The sequence below is a fragment of the Rhea americana genome, unplaced genomic scaffold, assembly GCF_003343005.1.
Source record: "Rhea americana isolate MKP2758 unplaced genomic scaffold, rheAme1 scaffold_405, whole genome shotgun sequence".
Taxonomy (NCBI): Eukaryota; Metazoa; Chordata; class Aves; order Rheiformes; family Rheidae; genus Rhea; species Rhea americana.
Window position 1 is genome coordinate 175,646 of NW_028186541.1, and position 22,430 is coordinate 198,075.

Consider the following 22,430-nt stretch of genomic DNA (forward strand, 5'->3'; position numbering starts at 1 on the left):
GGGAAGTGTAGAAGAAAGGAGTACTCTCTACCATAGCTACACTGCTTTCTTTTTTTTTCTTCTTCTTTTTTTGCAAGTTGGATTTAAAAGGTCGGAGGACACTGTCACAGTAACTTGATACCCAAAGGGTGATGGAGATCGTCTAGGGAAATAAAAAAGAAAAAGGTACAAGCATGTTAAAAGTTGCATTTACAAAGTACTCCTAAATTCATTTTAGTTTATCTACTGAAAAGACTCAGAGCAGTTAAAAGATGTGACAAAGAACACTGCTTCCACAAGTGACTAAGATCAAAGAACTTTCACTGCCTTTCAGTCCCAGCATTTCTACTCTGAAGTACTCAAACTTATTTTCCAAGACTTGTGTCCGTCCCATCTCCCTTCTGATGGATTTCTCACTCTAAGCTCATCAATGGACAAAGACACTTCCAAAAGGCAGTTCAGATCTTAGCTTGAGCAAGGGGCCCAGTGCGGGAGCCAAGCTCTCCACTGATTTACCGAGGGACCCTAAAAAAAAGTAACTTTGGATGCATCAGAAAAATGTCCAACTACATGTGCCTGGCCATGACTCAAAATGCTCTTATTGCCCCAAATACTCCACCATTTGGTCAAGAGACATGGTTCAGGGCTCCGTATTTTCTACTTTAGTCCGAAGATGAAAATTAAGGTTTATATTCATATCAGCCCAAGTGCAATTACATAAACAGTCAATGGAATAGCAAAAGTCCACAAGCATAAGTGGTAAAGGAGCTGAGTTTGTGCAGCTCTGGGACGTCAGATGGAACTTTGTTTTCATATTAGGTGAGTGAAAGTCTTCAAAGAAACTAAACTGCAACAAAGAAAAGAAAATACCTCAACAAAGAAAACTAAGTTTTCTAACAGGTTTGGGTGAGTTTTCAAGGTGCCATCTCTGACTTCAATCAAGTCACCTTTACATTTATTGAACAAATCTGAAAAGAGAAAAGAAAAGCCTTTTTCAGGACATGTAGATCAACTTAAATGCTTAGTTTGCTGTGCAGCATGTATCTCTTGTCAAGTGCAAAGCTGTCAGAGGACTGATTGTTAACCAATTAATAACATATTTGGCCAAAGCCTCTCAACAACGTCTGTTTCTGGAATTCCACCCGAATTTCTCAATATGCAACACACAAATAGGTCATTAAAAATAGCATCTCTCCAGCTTTTATAAACACACCTGGACATAGTACCAGGGAGACAACAATCGTGAAGACTAGGCTGCAAGGTAGTGAAATGACAAGACATAATGACATTCTATGGCATGCAACAACTTAATAAGCAGACAAGACAAGAGGACTCTCAGCCTTGCTCTCAAGTATCTTTCAAGGGAGTTTGCAGATGCATTAATGCACCTTCTCATAGTTGCAGCACACTCTCAGGAACACAACCTTATAGTACGAAGCATTACCTTAATTACCAGCATTTATTTACTATTTACCTGTCAATCGCTCTAATAAAGACTTGAAACTATTCCCTATCCTCTCCTGGACTTCTGCTGAATCTTCTGAAAAAAAAAATATGCACTTTTAAACTGTAAGTTTGTATATTTTCTGCTTCCAAAAAACCAAGACATTTAAATGTAATTTAATACTAGCAAGTCAAAAACAAATATAACTGCTTTCAAAAAGGACCCAGTGTTACATCAGTATACACTGTCCAGAAAGACAGACTTTCATAAAAGATGAAGTTATTGTCTCCTGGATAACTTAGCATCATTCAAAAATTTGCATTTAACAGTTTGCATCCAAATCGTCTAATGCTCTAGTAATTTTTGAATTGAATGAAGACATACTCCACTCCCTCCCACCACATGCGACAGTCTGGTTAAGCCCCCTGCCCCTCAAACACTTACCTAAGCCATTGGTATCTAGTTCATAAATATCACTAACAAGATAAAACAAGCTAGTCTGGCATTGACAGCTGCCATTACTGAAGAAGCCAGCCATTCGGGTAGGAGGAGGGCCAAGGACAGGATACTAGGCAAGAAGCAAAGAAAAAGATAAAGGTGTTGCAGCTTTTCCTTATCCAGAAAACAGTGTTTGTCTCTGGCACATCTCTCAGTCAGATTCACACACTACAAACTCGGGGTCAGTTAAGTGCATTCTGCAGCCTGTTGGATGTTACAAGGTGCATTCAGTTTCTCTGCTTGCATTCATGTTCATTTAATATTTGGGAATAGCTTTTTCCTTAACGGATACCTGAATTTTTTGTTCTAGAAACTTCTTCCCTGAATCCACTGCCGCTTCCAGCTGTTGAAGCAGAGATCGAATTGTATCAATCTTGGATGAGACGCCRTTCTCTGCAGTCTTTTCAGAGTTCTTTGGTTGAATAGTGTGACTAAGAGTTGGGAGTCCGCTTACTAGCCTTAAAGTTAAAGATCGGATTCGCAACCACAGGGTTTCTTCCTCCAATGAGAGTTTCCTATGTTCTTCAGAAATGTCCCTGGAGAAAGGCACCAAACGTTTTCAGGCAAATCCTTCATATTTGCAAAGTAGTAAGCTTCGCTCAGGTACAAAAGCCTATCCAAAGTTTTGGAACAACGTATGAAGAGGAAGGAGTAGTCAGAAATTCAGAAAACTGTATTAATATGTAAGATGGCAGCACTGCTAGAAGTGATGAATGATGCTCGTTAAGTTTGCAGTTAGCCAGTATAGAGAACTTTTAAGTATGGGAGTTGCCCTGAAAGGATTTTCTTTCCCCATAAGCATTATCAAAACGGCACGATTCCACAGTCAGGGTTTTTCTACCTACCTGTCTTTTGGATCCCAATTAAACAAGACTGTCAAGTCTCTGTTGTCACGCAAATCTTTCCATGGAATGTCATCCTCCTCTGGGCTCAGACTCATGGACTTTATACTTTCTTCTAAACTGGTTGATCTGCACGTAAGAATTAGCAACATTAAAATCAAACATATATTAATTAGAAAAAGCCCAGCTCACTAACAGGTCATATTCTCTTCAGTATAGCTCAACTGTAAAAATGTCAGAAATGTTATATACATCTAGGATACTGTCAAGGATGCTGGAGGGCAGAGTAAATTAGAAGCAGCAAAAAGTAGCTTTTACTGGATAGGTGCAAGTGTTACTGAGTGAGGCCTCAAAGGACCAATGCTCTGCCTATACACAAATGTCCAATTTTTATACTGCCCAGGGTATTGTGCGTATTGCTGCTGTACTTACATATTTGCTTCAAGTAAGAGGTCTAGCAACATTCGTTCTGTGCGAACTTGTGCGAAGTGAAGGGAGGAGTTCAGCCTATTTCTAAATGCAATGAATTCTGGGATCTTCTCAAATGCACCATATTTGTAGGCTTGAATGATATATTCTGAGGTCTAGAAGAAAACACACACCATCGCTGTATTAGTTACTTCTGTAAGTTCAGAACAACCAGAGTTTAAYAAGATCACTGAAGAAATTGCATTTTTGTAGTTTTAATTAACTTAKAGGTACAGCGTCTAGCAGATACTCATTCTCTGGGACAAGCCTGCAGTTTTGCTTGCCCAAGTCATCCCAGCAGTTTTGTTGCTTAAATTTAAGAACACCCAGATGCTCTACTGAGCAGTATTATTTAATAAGCAAACCAGCGCTGAGAAAACATCATGCTGCTGCCACCACAAAGACTGAAAGATACTTAATGGAAGGAGAAGTTGATTTTGGAAGATATATTTTTTGGGAGATGAGTTATTCAAAACATTGTTTCATTRTAAGAAGTACTTTCAAGCAAAATAAATGTATCTCAGATTTTCTGGAACCAACTTGGATATGCATCACACATTACCACAACATCAATTAAAAAAATTACTCACACTTTTTTTTTTCCTCTTTTTTATTAGATTTTTGAATACAGTATCACAGGATATCATCACGCAGTGCATACACATTACAATACAATCTAGAAAACAAAGGAAACTGTCAGGGTCCGTAAGATAGTTTGCTTCCCCTCTGATGAAATGTAGCAGTACAAGGCACTCAACTGTATTCTACATCAGCCCAAGCRACCTCCAGAAGGAGGTCTGTATGATGAAGGAGCCCCAAACAAGCACTGTATTTTAATGAAAATTTCTAAATGTAGAGACAGAAGGAACAATTTATGCTCCCAGTGCAGAGTACTACATTTTACATCAGAATAACTCCATGAATGAAAAATTTTGGCAAATCAAACATTTTCTTCTGAATAAGATTATCGGATGCACTGAAGATAAAATGCACCAAAAAACCCTGCTAGTTAACTGTGTACTATACTAACAGACTCCACCTGCCTAGAAGGCTCTGAGAGACTAGAAGCTAGTACTCACAGATGAAAGCCACTATTTTTTTTTTTTTCAAAATAAGACGTGTCTTCTAGATAGCTCTTTCTTCCCCCGAGAAATTTGGTTATTTGCATTATATGAAAAAATATGCCAAATATTCAACAACATACCCTCTGTTAAACAGCCTTGCAGAGTTCATGTCAGGCTGCGGGACTGCGCTATGGGTGCTAATTCAACTGCATCGACGTGGCTTTTAAATCCCCATGGGACACGTTGGTGTTCTGTTTGCCTGCAGTATCTAGAGAAATTAAAGACGGACGGACAGAAGAAAATTAGAGAGATTACTCGTGATTCTGCATATTTAAAGGAGGACTATCTTGAACAGGATGAAGTTGCCTTTTAAGTATTGACCAAGTATAGCAACACTGCCTCTCTCTTTCCTGTCCTTGGCATCCTCTCTCAGAACAGAAACACTATGTCAGCATTGCACAGCATCCTGGACAACTGTTGCTCCTGGGACCTCTCTTAGATACAGTTCACTTCACTGCAGACTCTAGGCTTAGCAAGTCAGAAGGAAAATGTATTCAGCTGAAGTGATCAGTCTGAACCAGTAGCTATATTTTTAACGCCAGATCACTTCATTTAAACCCCAAGCTTCCTGTTTCAGGCAAAGTCCCATCCGCTCAATGCTGCAGGACATGTTCACTGTGTTGTACATTTAACTGGTATAGGAGATAGTCCAGTTATCTTAAACACCAACCTAGGGGGAGCAAGCAGCATCTGAAATCAGCTAAAAAGGTAACTTTTAAAGMACAGTCCCCCTTTAACACTGCAGTTAGATGCTGTTATGGGATTTGAATGGGAAGCTGATGTCAAGACCCTTGGCATGAAGGGGCARCCCCAGCAAAACCACAGAAGCAAAGAAACTGGTGGTAGATTCTGACCTTTTGGTACTGAAGACACATCTTAGGGTAAGGAACCCTTTTTTCCCCTGCTCTCTCCTTTCTTGATATGCCATCATCCTAGATGAGCAGTACTCTGAACTGAGCCTTGACCTCCTGCAATCTGCACCTCATGGTTGGTKTTAAGGACACCTGCAATTTGCAGACTTGTAAAGCTTTTGAGGTGTTTCTCATGAGAAACGACTTCAGGTGGTAATCACTGAGAGTGTCCAGGATATGCGTGAGATTGACTCTGCTAACCGAGAACAACAATGGTTCATGGTCCTTTGGTTGCCACACTTTATCTCCAGAAGAAACATGGCACAAGTTGGTTCAGAGACATATCCTTGCCTTGAAGCACGAAGAATTACCTAACGCTGACTGTATCTGTTTTTTTTTTTCTTTTTTTTTTTCCTCTTGCAATTCCAACCTTTTAAGATGTGGTAGTGAAGCAGGTCAAATCATTCAGGCACCACCTTCTCAGCATTTCTGGAACATTAGTGGAGTAGCAGTTTCTTGGCAACAGCACTTAAAGACCCACTGAGCCACGTTTTATCTGYGTACAGATGTTGAGCTGTGGAGACAATCAGTTCTTCTCTCCTGTTAGCACCATTATTATCATTCACATCAATATCCTTCTTCCAAGGTAGTGCTCAGAGGCAGTAATCACACCTGAAATTACCTCAAAGTGTTTTTCCAGGGAAAGATGATTTCTTGCTGCTTTATGTTGCAGTGCTCTCAAGCAGCTAAGTTGCATCTGGCAGTCTTCTCCGTTCACTTTTTTCACTTTGCACAATGCAGTCAAATATTTYATTCAGACAGCTAATTCTAGGCATGCTTTTCATTAATACCCACCAAGTGACTTTCAAACAAAATTGACACCATTTACTTCTCATCAAAAATGGTAAGAAGCCATTACAAGAAATAGGTATGTAGGAAGAGAAAGCTGTTTGGATCCAGRCTTTCACTCCAGCACTCAGGAACCCAGAGCAAGTAGAATCAGTGCTTAAACAGCAAGTAATTGAGGGAAGCAGATGAGAGGAAGCTCCCAAAGCACCATTCAYGTGCATCTCTGTGCATCCCCCTCCACATAGTAAAGCAGGTCACACTAACTCAGCATCTCTACCTTCCAGGGAAAGGAAAACATCCTGGAACAGGACAGCTGGTATCCTGTACACAGGAATAAACTAAGTTGCCAGAAGGGCAAGGGAATTACTGTGTTATAGGTACTATGTGAGCATCTTTATTGAGTACAGATAATCCCTTTGTTTTATCTAGTGCTGGGAGGGAAGGAAAGCAAGTTATAAGACTGCAAAGCCTTGGGAGCCTGCTTAGTGCATAAATGACTGGAAGAGTTGCAACTGGATTGCATCTTAGTTTCCTACCAAGAAAGAATCTTTTTTTTTCCCCACCTACCTCTCACCAGTGATCAARCTTTATAAAATATAAATATACAGCATATATTTCTTCTCCTCAGAATTGGACTGCCTKGCAAATTTGAGGGATGTGGACAAACATTATGTCTACAGTTCCCTATGACAGTTCTACTGAAAAATATAAATAGTCTAAGATTTCAAAAGATGTATCTTGTTCACCATTTTCTTACCTAGATCATTTTTCATGATTTCACAGAAATTTTGAGACAGCACTGATGTTTTCCCTATAAATGTATCAGAATGTACACCACAGTGTACCTTCCAAGTAAAATTTACAAGTACAGTTACTAATCAGCAAGCTACAATTATGCTAGATGTCTAGTTCATGGAGCATATTTTAAGAAGTACCTGATGTCTTAGGAATTCAGCTACTCTCCCTCACTATCACCTCCATTCTAGTTCTAAGCTTCTCAGCCAAATAGACTTTCTTTTAATTCACATCACTTTTTGATGTGAATTGGATAAAGCAAATAGTTCTCATTAGCACAAGACCAGCTTTTGCAATTTGACTCTATCACTTCAAAGTAAGGTCAAATCTCAAGCTCTACCTTCAGTAAAGCTGAGGCTTTCAAGAGTCATTTCTTTCCCCTTGCCTCTCACCTGAAATTCTTCCACCTTGTTCCTGCCTCTTTCACTACCTTTTACAATGATATACATTCCCCACCAGCCCTGAGTACCCAGGACAACTGTCACTGAAGTATGCTGCTTCAGTAATTGTAATACAAAGAACTTAGATGTATGACCACAACACTTGAACATCCCTGGCTGCTGTACGGCTTTCTAAAATGCTAGAGGCTACAGCACCAGGACTTGTCTTTTGTGACATTGCATTTCACTTGGATTAGTGCATACACCATAATCTGTTCATTTAAAAGTAACCGCACGACTTTTGAGGAGTATTAACATTGACTTTTAAAAATAAAAACCTAGAAGCAAAGTCCCATACAGCAATACAATTACAATTTCTTGTAATGAGAAACACAGGTTGAGTCAGCCTTTACTATAACCACAAAGTTGCATGTAGTATTCCTGTGTGTTWTAACTCATTCCAGTCCCATAAGCCCTCACATAGGGCACAGACTTCTGTAAGGCATCCTGACATAATTACTCTGTTACATGGACAGAGAGGTTTCTTTCAACTTACATCTTTCTGGTTGGAGTGGAAAAACCTGAGTGCAAAATTGCAGGATTGGGATGCAGCAGCATAATGGCCCAGTGACTCTGCATAGCGCGTCAGAAGATAGCTGCAACACAACACAGCGCAAGTCAGACATCAGCACCCAACACTTGAGAATCTTGAATTCCATCAAAGGCAACTTTGGCTACAGAAATGCAGCATACTTTAGCTTTTATGAAAAGTCCRGAGATTTAACAGAAATATGCATATTTAAATTTAATCTTAATGAAAGGAATTCTTATTTAAAAAAAAMCCCMAAAAWCAGGAAAGAGGGGCATGGAGTTCCTGCAACAATCTTGTTAATTGTGCAAGAGCTTTATTGAATTAGATACCCACAAATATGTTATGAACACATTACAGCTAACCAAGGGCATTTGGTATATTCATTTTACCTAGTGCTCCCAAGCTTTGCTGAGCAGTGACACAAACCAGAACACCAAGCTATGACTGACATCAACTTTTCTTGCAATTTCAGATTTCTTTCACAGAAGAAAAAAATAGATCCTTTGTAGTTAGTGCTCCCAACACCCAGAACAAACAAATGCTCCACTAGAAATGGAACATACTACAGTAGACTTAATGCAAGTGTGACTTGCAATTCTAAAACACTTTTTACACAAYATCCTGTGAAAGTCTGATAATCTGTTAATTTTGAGAAGCAAAGGAAGTAGATCTCAGGACTGGCTCATGGAGGGTCACCTTGACCAATTATTCTCAGTATATACTACCCACCCGATGGTGTCGTGTTGTATGTGTTTTGCATCAAGGCTGGAATACAGTTCTGCAACAGGTTCAAATGCACCAAGTCTGCAGTAGATTCGAATGAGCAGCAATTTGAACTGAGCGTTAGAAGGACTATGAGATAGTCCCTCTTCTAAGAGGGTTAGGCACTGCCACACAGCCGTCTCTTCACCTAGTGACAAGGACACAGACAGGCACGATTAGAGAGAGGTGTTGAACACCAGCAGCACAACTCGGGCATCGAGCTTCTTTCCTCACGTCACACACCTCTCCCAAAACAGCCCCTTAAACATGCCCATTGAGTTCATCAGTCACCTTGCTGCCCTTAAACATAACACCTGGCCCAGCATTTCCATTGCTGTCTAAAGGAAAAAGCAGAGGAATAATTCTTCACAGGGAATATCCAGCTCACATCTGTCACAGAGCAAAGCCATGCGTGGCCACCAGCAGAAGTAAATTTCCATAACAGGTCCTGGGTTGTTCAAGATTTCTATCTTGTAACCACAGAGCACTCCCAAGCATTATGGAAGAGACCATCCCAGAAAGAGGAATTCAAGAGCCTGTGATGCTCCACTGGTGACCTCCCAAGAACCTATGAGGGATTTACCCAAGTTAAAGACTAAACTTTCTTCCAGAAGGACAAAGCCATAACTGACTGGTGCACAGGCAGGAATTAAAACAGTGCTCAAGGACACCCATCACTGGAGGCAGACTACACATATAGTATAGCAGGGTGGGCAGAGCAAGTGTGCAATCYAGAATATTCACGACAAGGCAGCAGATCCGAGCAGAAGCCCTAGTAGCAGAGGAGTCAAAAGATACAGTATGACATTGAGGGAAAAACACCCTCAAAACGCATCTGATATCAGAAGGGATTTGGCAGAAGAATGTGTGCAAAGGAATAGAARACATCTGCATAGAAAATGCAGGACAAACTTCCGAGCACATACAGCACTGAGCTGCAACAGTCGCCAGCAAAGATCTGCCAGGACTTCACAGATATTAACCAGAAAAAATTAAATCTCTTTAGGTCATAAAGTGAGAATTGGCTCAAACACCAACTGCACAGAGGGACTCCTACAATAYCTCAAAGTGAGAAAAACGGAAAGCTATGGGACTAACAAGCTATTCCACACACACTGGCCACAGGGGCACAGTCTCCCTATCAGAACCATGCAGGATGGTGCATCCAGTTTGAACCACACAMTGTTCACACAACTGTCAAGACTCTTCTCCCCAGCAAACCGATGTCCCATCTGCTTCATTTAYTTTATTCTGTCCCCCAAATCCATTTTTTGTTTCAGCTGGTAAGCTGAGGCAGAAACCATGCCTTCCTACAGAACCATAAAGCAATAAGCAAACTACTCAGGATAAATAATAAGCAATGATTACAGATACATCGCTCTGTTAAAACATCAAATAATAAAAATTACAAGGGAGAAATACTATTTGTAAATCACATAAAAACAGATCTAAGAGGAAAAAAATAATCTCCTGCTCTGGAACAGCCAACTCATAACAGAGAACTCCATGGGATTTGGCAGTGAYGTTTTGTCCAACAGACAGACATGTATCTCAGAAGAGAGCAGGACTTGATCATCCAGGTAAGAGCAGGTATGAACAAAACACTAGTTGGGATTAAGACAGATACAATTTTAGGAACATACCTTCCTCTAGCCACAGATCAAGCAGCAAGTGAACTGCAAGCAGGCAGTAATAATCTGAAAATTGCAACTCAGTTTTCAAACAAGATTTCCCTGAAAAGAAAAATAAAGTCACCCTTGAACTTCACAGTTAAAACGTTTCATACAACAGTGCTGTTAGCTGGTTTCTTACATTGCCACCATTATTAAATGATATAGTCGTCAGGCAGATAATAATCACAGTTTATTTATAAAATATGTAATTTTCTTAAAAAGTGAAACAACTGTAAATATAAATATAAAAAATAATGTGGCATTTCTTTGTTTATTTTGGTTTCAGTTCTTTCTGTTTGAAGTGCTTGACCGGCACATTCTGTTYTGTCTCAAATTCCTTAGCTCTTTTGTGCTTTATTCAGACTCCAAAGAAAATGTTGAATAAAACCCAAAGCTTTGCAAATTCTTCTTGCACTAAAGATTTTGAAAAAATATACATACATGCGTGYGCRCACAYACACATATATGTAAGAACACAACTCAATCTGGACCACTTTATATGCTAACAGTTGCTAGAGGAAAAAAAGAGATTCTCTTACAACTGCAAGATGTATAAATAAATATTATTGCCCCTGTATTTGTCCCAAGTAGACCTGTAACARACTGGTTTTGTTTAAAAGGTCAGGCAATTTTGCCAAACATACGATGCAAATATACCACTTAAAAGATAAATTAGACATTCCAGAACAGATTAAGATAGACAATTAAAAATAAACCAAACTAAAAGGAAACTCATTGGTAATACCAAGGATGTTACCGTACAAGAGAAGCTAAAACATTATCTAGCTGAGTCACTGGTGCTTTGCACCAGTAACAACACTGGCCACAAGAGCTTGTGTTGTTCCCTCCCTCCAGAAAAGCTTTGAATCCTGCTCACAAGTAGTAGGAAAGGAACTGCAACATTAGCTTCAAGACTCTTCTCACCAAACTGCAATCCATGGCGGTATCTTAACATCAGTTCCCGGACCACAGTCAGCTTCTGTTTCTTATCCATGGCATGATAGATACCAAGCAACCTTGAAAGCTGCACCACACACAAGTGTTGCTGCAGGGCTTTGATATCATCTGGTAGTGCAATTTCGTTCTCTGCCCTTGCTGACAGAGGGATTACTTCCAGCAACTGACTGATGAACTGAAAGAGAAACACCAGAGTTAAAATTCTGCAAGACATATGGGGCTGCACAAACAAAAAGCATCCTTTCCTCCCTCAAATTGAAGAAGAATGAGGCCGTTAAGTCAGTATCAATCTGGAAGTTGCACTCTAATCAGTGGTTAAAGAGCTTGTTCCAAATTTTTGTCTGCTTTTTAATAAAAGTGGTGAGCACAGAGTTATGATTTTAGCTCAATAGCTTTTAGAAAGTTCTACCAAACAGATGGAGGAAAAAAATCCAAACAACATTCACAAAAAAACCTCCAGTATGTTGACATGCCAGGGACTTTTTAAAGCACCTGTTAACACTCACAGTAGTTAACATATGCAACTGAAATAAGTAGTTACCAAAAAGCTTAACGGCACAATTAAAGGAAATTATGGTTTGCACAAGCTATTAAATTTTCTCTCAGTCCTGACACTGTGTTGAAGCCAGTGAGGTCATCACCTGTGATTAATAACTTATTTCTTGAATTAAGTTGTCAGAAAATCAGCCTCTCACTGTTTACAGTTTTAATAGGCACCAGCAGAGTTCTAACAACACAGTCAAGACTGAATAGAGTTTTATTGCTGCCCTAAGAGTCAACCAAGTTAACAAAGTCAACTGCATCAAACACATACCCTAGCAAAAAAGATGTGATAGCTAGGTAAGAGCTCCATGCACAGCAACTCCAGTTCTCCCAGTCTTTGATGGAGACTTTGCTGGCAAATATTTTCAACTTGACCAGAGTTTTACCAAGCTGGGCAAGRTCAATCTAATCACTCAGCTGCATATTCCAATCTACCCTGCCAAGAAGTCAAGACTGAYGCCATTACAGCAATTATTTCTGAAATACCTGCAAGTGTCTAATGGCCCTACAAGATCACCCCATTCTTGACCACTGAACTAAAACATTGTTCACAGCTCTTAAAATATATATAGATATATATACAAATATACATATATACACACATACACACACATATATATATGGCACTTCATAGCCTCAGTTATAGTGTCAGCCTGGAGACAGACAGCTTCTATTTTGCTATTAGTAGTAAAGATGGTAGTTCAAGTACTATTCCTTGTGCTTGAAGGTGCATATAAAATCACAATGTGCAGCCTGGGCAATAAAGCCTAAAGGCTTTTCTTCTGTTTTCTCCACACCYTTAACCAAAACCAGCAAATATGCTACACAATTAAAGAGCTCTGCATTCGAGACAGCACTCAGACTTCGCTCCCATTTTTCTCTCCTATTCATTTCCCAGTGATATTCCCAACATGAGTCCTCACTGAAACATACACCAGTATTTCTGAACAGCCTCAYTTGTTTTAGAGTTCATAGATCCTAAACAAATGGCTATGAGAASAGAACTGACTTGCCTTTATTCCACTTGCTGTGGACAGCTGCAAGGGAAGAGTATCACTGCTCCATCACGTAGTTACTTCAACATTTGTTGCTGTGCAACAAAAATTTATCTAAGCTAACCTATTTTCTTAAAGTAAATTAAAAGACCTACAGAAAGCTTTAGCAAATACATTTTTCCTTGGTAGATCTAAAAAGATATGACACTAGTCATTTTGAAAGTGCCTTTCAAGTAGGTTTTCCTAGTAGAGTTGTCCAGGATGTGAATTAAAAACAGTGACAGTGGGGAAAAAAAAGGCTTCCAGAAATTTAAGCTAGTATAAACAACAAAATACACCTCAATTGCATATGTATTTCCCCTCTTTTCATATATATCTTCCCTGCTGAAGATTTAGCTCTTTCCTGCTTCTGCTTTTATAAAGCATTCTTACAGCATGCATCACAGTTTAAACCATTATATGTTTTCTTAAATATTCCCTTTGAATTCTTTTCATCTCCCTGCTTAGCACTTAAGAGTTGCTGCATTGTTCCCATATAGTGAAGTTAATAATAATAAAAAATAAATAAATAATAAAAAAATCCCCACTCATCTGCACTTTAACACCACTTATCTCCTTGGCCGCATTAAGCTGCAGATGCATGCTACCAAGAAAGAAAAYAGCCACACACTGGAAAGGCCTTCTAATACAATGTTGATTCAGTGAATCAACAACAATTTCAAGGCCAGTCAGAAAATTTTTACAGAATTTACTCAAATTCAAGCTGTTTACAAGCACTGGAAAATGCCTGTTGCCTGAACTATTAGTATTAAATATAATTAATTTTTCCCTCAGATTAAGAATTAGTTTCCTGGAAAGTTAGAATTAAGTCCTGAAGCAYTGAAGAAGTTTAAGGGTTACATTAAGAGATATGTCTGGAAATGGTGATACATCTAATACTGATCACACTTGTTGCCAGCAAGGGAAAGAACGTGCCTTTCAACTTAAAGCATCAGCAGCAATCCATATATGCAAGGGACACCATCATTGTTATTAGTGAAGTTGGAGGAAGAGCTGCATTAGCAGTAGGGGAATATTCCTTTTTTAATAAAGAGAACAGCACTATCTATATTTTGTCCACAAATATTTTAGCAGCAGCCCCTGCCTGATCCAGCATTCTCTCTCTAGCCCAACCCAGCTCTGATATTTTACACAATGGCTTAGAAAAACAATGGGTGAGTGACAGGATTCCCAGCTGCTGAAGTCATTCAACAAGCTGCTCATGACTCTGCAAAGTCTTTTCAATCAGAGAGAGCTTGTTTCAGGGAGAGGTTCTGGAAGTTACAGTTGGTCTCTTGCTCACCTCTTGACCATTATCAATCCATYCGTTTTTCAATGCTGCAGCAGAGAAACTGCTCAAAAAACCCGATGCCTTGAAATGTCAATAAAAAGGCCAAATGAATACTGCATCTTGGTTTGAGACTTTATAAGATCAAACCTATAAAAGACTCCAGTAAAAATCCCTCAACAAAATTACTCAGAGAATTCAGATATTCATYATGTTTTCTGCAGCACAAGTTTTCAGAGTTTCTAATAAAGGTAACAATTTTGTACTGCCAGCCTTTTAATATGACCACTAGATGTCTTAAGTTAAAGGGATCAGTCTGAAAAAGCTCTGCAGTTCTTCCCACCATTTCTTTATCTTTCCTTACCTTTGTATATTGGCTGGATGGGAGGAGATCCACAAATACTTTGAGATCAGTAAAACAGCAGGGTTTGTCCCCAAATTTTTTGAAGTACTGGAACATTAGCTCTTCTGGATTACCTAGCAAAAAGGTCAGTTCATTTTATTAAATGCTTGATTAAAAGCTGAACCTGTCAAATCACTATGAGAAATCTTCAGTAATGCATTTTTTTTTGCTTTGAGATTAGTGATTTACAAAATGGATAACTGCACTACTGCAGATTTTAACAGAGGCTCAATGTTTGGTAAACAAGGACACACGGGGGGAAAAAACCCAAGAGCTTCATTCAAGCTACTTCAGCAGATAACAGCTCAGCAAAACAGGCATGCATACATAGTTTCTGCTTATCCAATAGTAATTTATTTTTGGATGTAAATATAAAAAGAACAGTCAGTAGCAAAGATTTTCCTCTAATCATATTCCCTCCTTCACTGACTCCTCAAATGTGGTTTCTAAATGTGAGTTTTTAAAAATGAATTCTAGGGTTATTGGGYGATTTTCCTCTTGAGTTTTTATCAGAGATTACAGCTAAACAGCAAGACTGACTTTCTACAAAAGCAGTGTATCAGCAATGCACTTTTCACTGCAAAATCACTGACTGTATGCTCCTACATCCAGTAGGTGCTTTGGAAAATTTCTCTTACACACCCTGCAGCAGTTTAGAGTTACTTGATCTTCTTCAGCGTGGTGCCTTCTAACACTTTTAAAGTTCTTCATAAACCAAACAGTGCATACATTTTCATAACAGGCATTGGTAAGTCATTGAGTTAAATGCAAAAATCTTGTTCCAAGTTTGTGTTCTYTCCCTAAAATATTAAATCATCATCCAGTTAGTGGCTCTTACCTAGTTTATGTTCATCATTACAACCTCTGTCTCTCAAACGTCTAATCAGCTCCAGTTTAGCTAAATACGGTCCCCGAAGAGGCCGAGAACWCTTAGATTCTTCTGTTATTCTCTCTTCTATAAATTTCACAGCTTGCTCTATAGAATAGTGTACCTCTCCTTCCAAAGAGCTGTGCAATTAAAGAGAGAAAAAAAATTCTATGACTTTTCCCATTCCTAAGGTAYTAACAACATTTACTCAGCATACTCTCAAAATGTTCTTAAGGAAGTCTGGCTTGATTCTCCATTCAATTACCATGAAAAGTATGACCTGGAAGAGCTCTACAGTGTCTAAGCCACTATTTATACAGTGGTTTCCAGCAGCCTATTGACAGCCTACAAAATCAAGTAGGGAGAAAACATCATTTTGGGCCTTATGTCAGAAAGTCAAAGATGCAGACAGCATTATATTGAATATGTGAAGGTAAACATGGTTCTTTTTAGCACAAAAGAAAGACAAATCCCCCACAAAACAGTTAACTTACTGCTCTTCTTCAAGTGGTGGCATCCAGGATTCATCAATGAGTTGAAACACAGAATCAAAGTAAGTAATATAAAACTGCCAATCATCTGAGCTAAAACAAAAATAAGGCATGGAACAAAGTTTAGGGAAATGCCAGTACTGTAACTCACTCATAAAACTGCATAAAAAAGGATAGCACATATGAAGATTACAGAAAAATAACTGCAATAAGAATCATTTTCCAGTGACAAGGTGTAACATCTAAAAATAATGCAATCATCCTGAATTTCTTGAAACATATCAAGGTACATAATTTCAATAAAAAGTTGAAGCAAGTTGCTAATTCTCCTTTTTGCATTTATAATTCTCCTTTTTGCATTTATATTCCAAGCAGAAGACATAGCTCAAGCTTATCTCCATAAAAACAGTAAGACAGGAGATGTTTCAGAAGCTCAATTGTCAGAGCAATTTAAGGCATTAGAGAAAAGAACATGCCAGAAGTAAAATGTAAGCTGAAAATGTCTTCATGCTAGTTTTAAGCATATTGCAAGTGTTGTGAGGCATCCCTCCCCCATTTCACTTTTACGTGTCCTGTAAAGCAAATGCTTGTTTTCCTGTCTTCCATGGCAAATGTATTTAACAAATACACAATATTATGAACAGCTCCTTATAAGAGGAAAACTTTTTACTCTCTCCTTGAACAGATGTTGCAGATAGGACTTCCTAATCTTTAAGGCTGCTTTTTACTTTTTGTTTAGGATTAAGGCGCTGTTAAAAACCAAAAAACTACAACAAAAAAACCCTTTTGACAGTTCCATGACACAGATCTGATTATGCTGGTATGTTCTGTTCTAGTGCATCTGTTCAAAGCATTAAATGCATTTCCAGAAGTTTGGCCAACTGAGAAAAATGGAGTTCCAGGAAATAAAATGTAAATGCAGTTCCCATCTTCCGCCACTCCAAGAACTGCAGCTGGACATCCAGAATAACTTTTAGAAATAAGGAGGGAAACAAAGTTTATTGTTTGAACATATCACTAAAAGTCAGCAGACCTTCAAAGAGAAGGAGCTACAGCCGTGACATCGACTCTGTGTGACCTCCACCATGTCTCTGTACCACTTTTTTTCTCCTTTTCCCTCAGGCCTTGGAGTATAAATGCTTGGAAATGCTTTGAGAATCTCTGATGTTACTCTATTTTAACTACCCTTTATAAAAGCCACTAAACAGGCAATTCACAACCAGCCAGGAATTCCTCCTTGATTCCTTTTAAGAGAATTGCAGAAATCTCAACTCACTTTTTCAGCAGCAGCCTTCTAGACAGCGCATTGCACTCAGGCCACCTACACAGCTTCTTGTACATCGCCATGCATTTGTTCTCCCGGCTTTGGAGCTCACTTGTCAGTTTCTCTAAATTAAAACAGAAGCACAGTTTTATTTAATCCACTGTTTTCTTTCACTTCTGAACGAAGCATCTTATTATAGCCAAGGGTGCAAAGCAGTAAATGTAAGACAGTAAGAGAGAGGCCCTCAAAGGATGGAAAGGCCAGAACGAGTAGTAAAAATATTGCTACACTGCATGATAAGTCACTGACATTTTAACATCCTGCAAACTGTAGAGCAACAGTGCTAGAAATTAAGGTTTTAGCCAATATATAGTTGGAGAATCAGCATTTAATTGTGCTGAGGTTTGCTATCTAACTACAGTAGAATTAGAAACATCTTGACACATCAGTACTTATTTTTGAACAGGCGAGAGTTCTAAGCACAGAATCAATACAGAAAAAAATAGTTGTCTCCTAGTACGTGCAGAAAGTAAGAAAGCTACAAACAACAAACTACAATCCACTCAGTTCTCTTCAGAAGAAAACCTTCATCTTCTCTCTGAAAACTCTTTTCTTTAAAAGCATCATGTTGAGTGTAGAACAGAACAGAATCCTATGGAACTCTTCATAGCCCAGTGCCTTTAAGCTGGGCATGCAGCTAGGATGGTAGCTAAAAAGTAACATATTACTACTTTGTTACTGAAGATAAATACAATGCTGCAAAATTAATCAGTCAATACAACATATAAATACCATAAGCAGTTGAGTAAAAACAACACCCACAAGAGCACTTCCACTATTTGCTTCGGTGTGGTACTCAGAGCTAGAGTGGCTTTTTTTTTTTTTTTTTTATAACCAGAAAAAAAATAATCTTTAAGCAAAGCAAAGAGCTGCTGCTCCTCCACACAGCTGTGATTATCGACAGATTAAGTTACCTCCCAGTTTTCCTCTCACAACATCTAAGGCTTCCTGATACTTCTCCAAACGCTCCAGAATCATGTAGTAAAGTTCAACCTTAAAAGAAAGATTAGACTGCAGTGAAATTTGCTAGTAAAACAATATACAGGAGCGCCAAGAAATAAACTGGTTTGTGCTACAATCATTAGAAATAGGAGAAAGCTAGGACTGCATAGCTATCTTTAGCATCCAGCAGGGTGTAACATTCAGAAATGTAGGTCTTTTTCCATTCTTAGTCCTAAAGTTTCTCTTGAGGCCTTCCAGGGAGCAAAATCAAGTACTTCAGCAGTCAAATCAAATACCAGAAAATTCCTTGGTCACACTCTTGCAAATCCCTCTCAACCCTCTGTTCTTAGTTTTTCTTTTGTCCCATTCCATTCACATTTACTTTCAGAACATTACTTATTATTTTAAAAGATATTAAATAGTAATAATGAATAATGATATATCCATATACATCTCGTATCATGACAGATACGATGTGTGTATATATGGATACATATATGATATACCATAGCCACACATATAAATAATATCCAAGACAGTAGCCAACTTCCTTTAATACTACATTCCTCCTCTCAATAACATTCAGGTCAAGTTGAAAATATCTATAAGTCTTACTTCAGCCTCAGCTTCGATCTTATCCTCTTTCACCATTTTTTCCACCATTCTTTCAGCTAGGGGCAAAAACATTGTCTTTGAGAGGTTTTCATCCTGTGCGGAAATAGACTAAGGAAAAGAAGAATTATTCTAACAGCATATCAGCTTCGTGTTGCCCCACTTGCTGCTTTTTTCCCCATTAGAAGAAGGATACCAAAACAAAGTCCTTCAATTCCACACCAAACCATGCATTTAGAGATGCCACCTGTCCCATGCAGAGAATGACCACTCCTATATAGGCAGCAGTAAAACTGCTGAAATACTCACTCTTGATTACATTGTCCAAAGACTTGCGTAACYAGGCACAAAATGCGCATGGCTATAGCTCAGTACTTCAATGTAATTAATGTAAATGACGTAATTAATGCCTCCGTGCTTATCTTTTGCTTGACCAATATTTTGTCAGGCTGTTTGGATTAGTGCCTAAAATTTCTCTCTCAACTAACAACAGCACAGCTAATCTGCTATCTAGTACTGAGGAGTTTCTGTAATCTGAAAAAAAAAATGCTGAATTTAGAGCTTTCTTCTTTTCCCTCCTAGAACCTTTATAATCTAGCTACAGACAAAAACAGTTCTGAGTTAAGGAGCTGCAGATATTATTTGGAAAAATCAGCACTTATTTATTAGTTCTTTAACTAAACCAAAATAAACAGATAGTAGGCTACTGGAACAAATAGGTTGTTTAATAAATGTGGTAAGGCAGACTGGTTAAGCTGCATTAAAAACACCATAGCATTCATTCTGGATGATGGCAACGATGCTGCTTAAGGAAGGCTCGGTTCTCCCCCAGCATCATACATAAACAGTTCAAATTGATACTTTATCTAAAATACCTGCAGTATTTGCTCAAAACATTTCTATGTTTGCACCATACAAGCAGCAAAAGTCAAACTCATTTGCAACACTKTACATACCTGCATAATCAGGCTCATCACAGACCAAAAATAGTATGGATTTTTGGGTACAATTTTATAAAGTGCCATTCCAGCCTGAAAAATAAAASACAAATTCATCATTTCTAAAGCACATCTGTTTTAGCTTTCACAACACACTGCAAGCTAAGCAGCAAAGACAGCAGCCAACCATTCACAATTAGCAACTAGATGGGAGGATTTTAATCAACCTGCAAACCCTTCCATCCTAACATGTATCATTAAAGAAGAAATGGAAGGTGAAACTGTTTCTCTTTCATAGATTATCATATTTTGAGTAGTTCTGACAAGGCATGGCAATGAGCACGTGCACRTATGATTGCCTGAACAGATGATAGCTTTAATTAGAAGTGGTAACATCAACAGGAAGCAGGAGAACTGTTCTTTAAGAGTCAGGGGCATGTTTCCAGTTCTAATTTTCACTAGCACACTCGGTCAGCGCTAAAGGCACACCAAAGCACATGCCTTGTTCATGTAAAGGACTGACCTGCAACATTTGTATACATAMACAGATACCTGAAACACAAGCCCACCTAAGTTTGCAAAGCAGTGGTTAAACAAAGAYTGAGCCTTTCTTTAGCTTGGTTATATCAAAGCGGAGTCAAAGCATTCAAGATTCTCAACACAGAAATAATTCTTATTCATGCATTTCTCTCACAGATTTGCAGTGTTTGTATACAACAGAGGATAACATTTTTACAGCTAAYTAGTGAGAGTAGGATACTACATATAATACAATCGACTACCACAGGAAGATTTCTCTTCATTTGTATAAAYTTTTGTGCCAATTTTATGGTTGCAATCTTAGTTCGCATATTCCAGTACTTTCAGCTGAAATAGAAGGCTGAAGTTTACTTTCACTCTCCAATTGCTTAATATCTGTGCACGACTTGCACCTCTTCAGCACTTGCCTTAACGCTTAGGTCAATTCAGAACATCCTATCTCTGACCATGTCCGATTTAATTTAATAGGATATAGATCTGTATATTTTAAATGTACAAAAGGTCAGTTAAATATTAAATATCGTTACTGATGTAAGATTGGTATTTTTCCATTCATGGTTGTAGACAAGAGTACTATTACTGAACAGTCAAATGCCTCTGAAGCTTACACTGCCATATGAAGCTAGTAACAGAACACAACATAGGGGTCTGAAGAAAAATAGAATCTCTTAAGTGTCCTTCCATTAGAGAAAATTACTCAAAACCTGAAGGTTTGAGGGGTGGGTTTAGGGATTACTCTTTTTTCTTTTTTTTTAAATAAAAAGAAAACTTTTTATAGCTTCATAGACCTTTCAACCCTACTTTAGCTAAACTATGACTGCAGCACTATTCAGTTTTAGATGGCCCTATGCTGACATCAGTGATCTCAGATTCCTGAGAATTTCTGAACTCTGAAATACARAGAGAGAGCTGAGTGCTTGCTCCTTTTGAAGTCAAAGCCTTAAAAACAGAATATATGGACAGAAATACTTAGAATTACAATTTTTATCAGGCAAACTTATGGTACTAACTTTCTCAGATAACTTAAACCAAAAAGTTATGTTGTTATTATTTTCATATTATCAAGCACAAAGTTTAGTTAAAGTTAGGTTTGCTGCAATCAGCAAAAGGAAAGTCCCCATTTAAGGCATTAATTACAAGTAGATCTATAAGGAAATCTTTAAAGCTGCTACATAAAAAACAAATAAAATAAGTWAAAAGTTGAGATTTAAACCAATATCAAACAGGCCTTTAACACAGCATCTCTGAAAATTCTTGTTTCTGCATAAGTGAATTATCAGATATAAAATAGCTCTACTCCATGCAGAGCTATGAACCTAATTTCTTTTAGGCTATGAAAATTAACCTCATTTTTTTGGATATTCAGCTATACCAAGCAAGAATAATCCATGGCCTTCTACATTAGGCTCCAGCTTTGTGCTGAGATATAKATTATGTTGTTAATGATAATCATGTAATTTGATGTTATATCATTGTTTATGTAACGCCACAACCTACTAGGTGTAGGATACAGTCGTTAAGACTGTAGATTCATGCTTTCTTTTCGGATAATTTAAATATAACTAATCCCCAAAAGCAACTCTCAACTGGCCAGTTAAGGACCAGACTTGAGATCAGCTATATAATAATATTGCATATTTTAACCTCTTTCTTAATAAACTGACACGAAATTTAACTGGGTGACAAACTATGTACATCAATAACTTTGCCTCCATCTACAGTTTGAACTAAAGCAGTTTACAAGTTGAACTGGAATAGAAAACAMCACCATTGCTCAATATATTCTTTCTGCTATTCAGACCAGATTTCAAGTCACCTTAACATAGCAGGAATGACAGGGAGTTTAGAACTTATTTTCTTGGCTCTGTGTGCTTTTTTATACATAAGAGGGAGTGCGCATGCTTTGAAAAGAATCTTCCATTTATAGGCATTCTCTAGGCACCTAATTTGGAAAGGATGAAAACAAAACTAACCAGCAAGACACTGCACTGCCGACTGAAAAGCAAGACCTACTTAGAAGTGCTTTTACTTTTTCTCCGCTGAATTACAATCTGTATAAGCCTAACTATATGTTAGATTCCAGCAGTAAAAATTAGGGCAAGACTTCTCTTTTAAGGAGTATCAAATTTGAAAACATGGATCAGAAGATCTTGCTAGATCTTTTTGTATATATTCCAGAATCCCTTTATCATGCACTGCCTTGTAAGTAAACATTGTATTGCCCAATACAGAT

General features: G+C 38.2%; 1 protein-coding gene across 1 annotated transcript in view; it reads right to left on the minus strand.

Moving 5' to 3' along the window:
• NAA25 (N-alpha-acetyltransferase 25, NatB auxiliary subunit) overlaps positions 1-22,430 on the minus strand; it is a 33,527-nt gene that overhangs the window by 4,695 nt on the left and 6,402 nt on the right. The window contains exons 5-22 of the mRNA XM_085314512.1: positions 19,676-19,750; positions 18,723-18,830; positions 18,080-18,158; positions 17,118-17,229; positions 15,845-15,934; positions 15,321-15,490; positions 14,444-14,556; positions 11,182-11,389; positions 10,228-10,317; positions 8,552-8,732; positions 7,787-7,886; positions 3,196-3,347; positions 2,767-2,892; positions 2,214-2,457; positions 1,868-1,991; positions 1,454-1,519; positions 850-947; positions 32-142 (exon numbers count right to left, since the gene is read on the minus strand). Of these exons, the coding sequence (XP_085170638.1) occupies positions 32-142; positions 850-947; positions 1,454-1,519; positions 1,868-1,991; positions 2,214-2,457; positions 2,767-2,892; positions 3,196-3,347; positions 7,787-7,886; positions 8,552-8,732; positions 10,228-10,317; positions 11,182-11,389; positions 14,444-14,556; positions 15,321-15,490; positions 15,845-15,934; positions 17,118-17,229; positions 18,080-18,158; positions 18,723-18,830; positions 19,676-19,750 (2,247 nt within the window). The remainder of the gene's footprint in view (positions 1-31; positions 143-849; positions 948-1,453; positions 1,520-1,867; positions 1,992-2,213; positions 2,458-2,766; positions 2,893-3,195; positions 3,348-7,786; positions 7,887-8,551; positions 8,733-10,227; positions 10,318-11,181; positions 11,390-14,443; positions 14,557-15,320; positions 15,491-15,844; positions 15,935-17,117; positions 17,230-18,079; positions 18,159-18,722; positions 18,831-19,675; positions 19,751-22,430) is intronic.